Here is a 6073-nt window from a genome sequence, read left to right on the forward strand (position 1 = left end):
TGTGAATGCATTGTGGAGGTGCTGGGGTGGTGGGAAAGAAACATGTGATTTAGAAAAAGGGAATAGCAGTGAAGCCCACCTTATCAGAACATCAGTCAAATTCAGCCTGGGATCCACACACCCTCAAGAGGTTAAAACAGAAAACAAAATGGGGATACAGAATCACTCAACTTGATAGAAACCAGGTTTCTTTTTGTTTTTTAAAATGTTTTGCTTACATCATGCATCTGCAGGGGGGAATAAGGGTGCTGGGGGTTGGGCAAAAACAATCTTGGTTCTCATCCGGGTGGAGGGCGGCAGCAGCATTGCAGGGTGTCCGGATGGCTGTGGTGGTAATGTTGCGTGAGGGAGGAGTCTAGTGAGGAAAAAGTCCAGAGGAGTTCGGGGCCCGTGCGCGCGTGTGTGTCCCCGTCTGTGCCAGTGAAAGAGAGGAGGATAAACTGGTTGAGGAACGCTCGTTTCCTACTCCCTGGCCACCACCTCTGAGCCGTTTCTCTAGGTCTAGGCTCAGCAGGACACCAAAACCAAACCAAACTCACTACCGTCCAGAGCGACCAAACCAAGCTCACTACCGTCCAGAGCGACCAGGCTCACACATCATCGCCTGCCTTCCACACGTGGGCCCCCTTACCCAGGGTTCAAGTCAGCCATTCTGGCTCCAGCTGCAGTACTCACTGCAGTTTGAGTTTCCTTCTCGGCTCCCACTACGACACGGCTGTTTGCAGACACTCGGGTGAGGGAGAGAGACGGAGGGTGTGGAAACACACACACATGCCTGAGACCCACACACGCCACATGTGCTGGAAGGATGGCCCGTTCTCAGCTCTGCTGCTCTTCTCAGGGGCAGGCCACACTGGTGTCTGCACTCTGTAACCTGACCCCTGAAGCCCTTCTTGCCAAGGGCCCAAAAGAGCAGATTGGACACAAAAGGACCTCAGAGCCACACAAATCCCATTTCTAAACAGCTGGTGCTTTTTGTTCCCTCAGCTTTGGAAATGCGGGGGGGAGGGGCTTCCTTAGCGTTAAACCAGACGCAGGCACCTCAGTGAGGCACCTCAGGCTTGTTAACACAGGCTGGGAACTTGAGAGGAACATCTCACTCAGCTGCAGACCTTTCCATGGGAGGAAACTGAGGCAGGCGTGCTGGGTCTAGAGGCCTGGAATCGGGTTCAGCCCAGGGCTTTTTCTCCTGGACCCACCACCCACTCTGAGGGCGTCAGGATTTGGGGACTAAGTCCTTCCTTAATTCTGGAACCTGGGGATTCAGGTTGGATCCGAGCAGCTCCTCCCATGGCTGGCCGTCGGCAGAGCCTCTGATGTCACTGGTCTCTGGCATTTAATTTGATTATCATGACTTGTTTTTAGTCACCTTCCTGGTGAGAGACCCGCTTTCCCCAGTACCGGGGTGTCTGCTCAGTTTCCTCTCAGGGGCACCCTGTACTTTATGCACTAATTCACATAAATTAGAATTCATACAGATTAATTAAAAAAAAAAAGAAACCACCTCATTCTTACCAGCACTGTAGTCCCAGCTTTCCTCATTAAACGGCCCCAGCTGCTGCAATGAGTGCTACAGAGCAAAGGGCTGGCAAGCCGTCCTCTGTAAAGCTGGCAGATTCCAGAAACAAGATCTTAACCCTTCCCTGCTTTATGGTTGCCCGTTCTGGAATCCGGATAAACACAGATGCAAAGTCTTGTTTTCAAAACATGAGAAGTGAAGCTCTGCCAGGTCGTCACCACTCAATCTTAGAACGTTGCTAGACACATTTGCAACCCAACAAACTTAGTCACCAGAGCACCATGACCCATCCAAATGCAATTGTCATTAATGTAGTGAAGGGGAAAAAAAAATCATACATTTTTATCGGCTTGATTCTCTCCCCATCTGGAATGTTCTCCAGGGCTGGTAGTTTGTGTCTGCAGGCAGCTAGGAGGTCTGCTCGGTGGAGAGGTCCTTCCCAGGCAGACCCCCCCCCAGGTCAAAGGGCAATCAGAGCCCATTCAGATGCTAACCCAGCTTGGCCAGGAGAAACAAAGGGCCTGTTGGGAGATGCCAGGGAATTGGGAAGGCTTGGAGAATTTGCTAGAAAAGCCTCCCGAAAAGGCAGCTGAACCCGAGTGCCTCAGGCAGCAAAAGGCTTCAGCGTCTACCCAGCAAAGCCCCTTTCCTCGGGGTGGGTCCGGGGCTAGGTGTACTCACAGCAAACGAGTGTCCCTAAGGGCTAGTCCCCGCTGCCCTTTAGGAGGGAGGGCGGGGGGAGGGGCCTGGCGGGGGAGGGGTGTGCCGGTTTGCTAACAGGTTTTCACAGTTGGGCTGAGATGAGTCCACCCTCTGCTTTGACTCAGTGGTAGAGTTCCCGGAAGGACTAGTGAAACGCAAGCTGTTTAAGTGTTTCTAGACGGGGCCGCCCTCCCCGAGAGGGGACCTGGGGCAAGCTTACAGCCTGTGTGCAGGCGTCTGTGTGAAAAACACACGGACTAGGAGGGAGGGGTGGGCGTGCACAGACGGCTTTTTAAAAACTTGTTTATTTACCTTGCAACAAGGCGACGTACTCATTTCCGTAATGAAAACCTAGCTTAGCGGGAGGAGTGGCCCCCAGACTCCGCAGTCTACGAAGAGGACTCCCACACTGGCAAAACGGACCCTCAGATCCCACCAGAACCTCGGCTTGACGTGCCTCTTTTCCGGAGACATTGGACTTAGTGCACAAGACAGTACCGGGAAAAAGAATAGTCATGCCACCACTGAAAGGGACACTCCAGCATTGTTTACGGTCAGGGCACATTTCAGCTCGGCGCTGCGCTTGGTGCAGGCACTTCCCAGCCAAAGGCCCTCCATCCCCTTCAGCAGTCCGGTCGCTAAGACACTCCCGCTGCCGGACCAGTGCCCTTTGCTAACCGACAACCTGCCTTCCCAGTAATTACTGGCCGAGACCAGGAAGGCACTCGACCACCCTCCGCAGCGCCGCAGCCCTGTTCCCTTAAGTCCTGGGATGCTTCTGCGCGCTTCCTGGGGAGGGTCCTAGGAGAGACCATTTTAAAGTGTTTTTATTCTAGCGGCATCCTTTGGTTAGGAGAATGAGAACCCGACCTTTCATTCCGAGCCCTCAAAACACTCCGTGTTTCCCCCAAATCCATCTCATCAGCTGCAGCCGGGGCTAAACACCATATCGCGCGCATCAAGAAAAGATGTTTTCAAATCGTACTTCTCCGCCTTTTTCCCTAGGATTGGCGAGGGAAGCACGCTTTCTGCGCGGACGGCCGACTACCAGCTGGCGGCGGCGTTTGTGTTTGGGCACCAGGGCGCTTCGCCCTCCAGGTTACAGATTCCAAAGTTACCTCCACCAGAATGGAAAATGGCCGGAGGGCGCCGTCTCCCCTCCTCGCGACTGCCTTAGCCGCCGGCCCCTGCCCCCTCTCGGCGGACTGCCCAAGGACGCGCATCGCATCCAGCGCCTTTCCCCAGCTCCGCGGGTGCCGTACTCTTTGCGGACGCACGGTAGGGTGTCCTGACAGATGGATGCAACCGCCTCTCCAGCCGGTCCCTTGTCCCCCTTTTTATCTTCCTGCTCGCGCGACCACCTGGTTGGCGTCTCAGTCCCTCTATCTCCTGCCTCCAGGGCCTTGCTCAGACTGCCCGGCGCCTCTCCAGCTAAGCTGTACCTAGCCTCATTGCCTGACCAGCTGCGCCAAAAGGCTGGCCATGCCCCGACGTGGCCAAATCTGTGTCGCCAACCCTGGTAGCCCGTAGAGGCACTTCCCCAGGCCCCCGTACCTGCTCTGCCTGCTCTCCAAGCACCGGCGGCTCGTGGGGAGCTGTTGGCGGGCCGGGAGAGGTCGGCTCTAGGGCGCCCAAGCAGGTGCGCACGCTCTCTGCAGCCTGCCCTGCGAGCGCCTGGCGGCCCCCGCGACCGGCGCGCAGCCGCTGGGGGTACAGGCGCCGAGGTCTGGCTGCCGCAAACGGGCAGCATCGGGACCTGGGCTCCAAGGTCCAAGCCTCTGAAGCGCCGCGCGCGCGCGACTTCGCCCAGGAGCCGGCGGCCTCGGAGTTCTCGCCCAATCCCATTCTGATTACTTTTCGCACATCGCAACAGTGTCGCTACAGCGCGGCTGTTCCGGCTTTGTCAAAGTTTGCGCGCGCACTCCCTAACCACGTTTTCGGTGCCCGCCAAAGCCCACTCGTTTGAGACGGTTCTTTCTAGGAGGGTGAAACGAGGGACTTACCCATGCTTGTTGGCTGTGTGGTTCAGACCTGGAGGCTCGCCCAGGCTTCAGGCGCGCGGCCTGGGCAACCCCTCCGAGACCATCGGCTGTCCCAGTGGGGCGCAAGGAGCCCGCCGTCCAACAAGCCTTTACCCTCCGGGGTGCCCCTGGCGCCCAGGGGAAATTGGGGGGTCCCTTGCCACCTCGCCCTTTTCGGTCCCCCACGCCTGGGATGGCCACCCGACCCCGCTCTCTTCCCGCCTTCCTCCCAGCCCTTCCCTTCTCCCTCCCGCCGCTCGGCACCACCCTCGGTTCCCCACTTAGCAGTGGGCTACCAACCTGGATCAAAGAAAACAAGGAGAATCTGGGGCGCGTCTTCCATCAGTGGCGCCGGATGGGGATGGGCCCCCTCCTGGAAGGGGACTCCGGAGATGGGTCGCGGCGGGTGGTCTTCTTGGGCTTGCAGCGGCGCGGCTGCCTCTTCTCTTTGGGCTCCTCGGTCTCCTCGGGGTCCCGCGGATCCTTTCCGTCCTGCTCGGGCTCCTCCCCCTCGGTGGGGCCCTGGGGCTCCTGAGTGCTGGGCTGCCCGCGACTTGGGGAGGCGTCGGGGCTCCGCAGCCTCAGCGCGCGCAGACGCTCGGTGAGAGACTGGCCGAAGGGGGGGCGCTTGGGCACCACCGGGCCGCGCTCGTCCTCGGGCTCGGTCTCGGGTTCGGTGGTGGGGGCGGTCTCGGACTCGGTCTCGAAGTCGGTCTCGGAGTCGGGCTCGGTCTCCGACTCGTAGTCGGACTCTTCGTCGTCGTCGAGGCACTCGGGGAGGGACAGGTGGAGGTCGGCCTCCTCGTGCTCGTGGTCGGACTCGGGGGGCTCAGGGGGCAGCTGCGCGGCGGAGCGGTGGTGGGCGTTGAGGAGGCTGCGGCGTTGCTGGGCGCGGGCGTTGGAGGAGGCGAGGGCGCGGAGCAGCGCGAGGGAGCACGAGAGCCAGAGCAGCGCGGTGGCGGCCCGGCGGCCGATGGGCGGGCACAGGTCGTTGTAGTTATGGCGAGCTCGGCGCCACTGCTGAGCCCTGGACCGCCGATCCATGCTCAGGCGCACGCGGACAAGCCGACCTGCCCCCTGGCTCTGCAGAGAGCGGCTCCGAGGCGCCTGGGCTGCTGGGGCCGAAGAGAGGTGCCCCTTCCGAGAGGCGAAGCTGGGCTCGGAGATCCCAGCCCCACCTCGGCCCGAAGGCAAAAAAAGGAAGCACCACTTAGCAAGAACTTTCTAAAGCCCCGGCCTCTGCCTGCCTCTCCGAGCCAGAAGGGCTGGGGAAGGGGAGGAGTCTCTCCTCCGGGGTTCCTCTCGCCGTCTCAGACTCCGCAGTCTGAGACTCGGAGAGGGGCCTCCGCAGTCCTCTCGCCTGGGAGAGGAAAGAGGAGACTGAGGCCAGCGCGGACGGGCGGGGAGGCTCAGTCAAGTTGCGCGCCCGGACTTCTGCCGGGCATGTGCAGTGCGGAGGCGGGGCCCCTCCTCGCCAAGTGCGCGGCGGCGCCCGGCCCGTGGCGCAGACCCTAGTGGGCCGGCAGGTGGCAGGAGGGAACCTTGTTTGAAACGATCGGGGCGAATGAGGGGCCGGGGCCTGGCGCCCTAGCCACGGATTAGAGTACCTGGGTGTCTGGGCGTGGGTACCACGGGGCACATCCCCTCCTCAGGTTGTCCCGTGTGGTAGATGAAATGAGCAAAACTCGAGGCTGACCTCCACATTGCAGAGATTCAGAGGAACCAAGGACCCCGCCCCCAGCATTTTCCCAGGGCTTGGTAGTTGGAGGATGGTAACCTCAGGCAGCTATTCATCATGAAACCACCTGGGGCAGATTTGTTACAGTGGCTG

At 59.7% G+C, this 6073-nt stretch overlaps 1 protein-coding gene across 1 annotated transcript; it reads right to left on the bottom strand.

Annotated features, from left to right (window-relative positions):
• Nucleotides 1-4584: 4584 nt before the first annotated feature.
• On the bottom strand, nt 4585-5286 carry LOC103206060 (neuroendocrine secretory protein 55-like). The gene has a single exon (XM_007951496.1). The coding sequence runs from the start codon at nt 5284-5286 to the stop codon at nt 4585-4587; it is 702 nt and encodes a 233-aa protein (XP_007949687.1).
• Nucleotides 5287-6073: the final 787 nt, after the last annotated feature.

Source organism: Orycteropus afer, unplaced genomic scaffold (assembly GCF_000298275.1).
Source record: "Orycteropus afer afer isolate SDZICR_OR568_19922 unplaced genomic scaffold, OryAfe1.0 scaffold00295, whole genome shotgun sequence".
Classification (NCBI taxonomy): Eukaryota; Metazoa; Chordata; class Mammalia; order Tubulidentata; family Orycteropodidae; genus Orycteropus; species Orycteropus afer.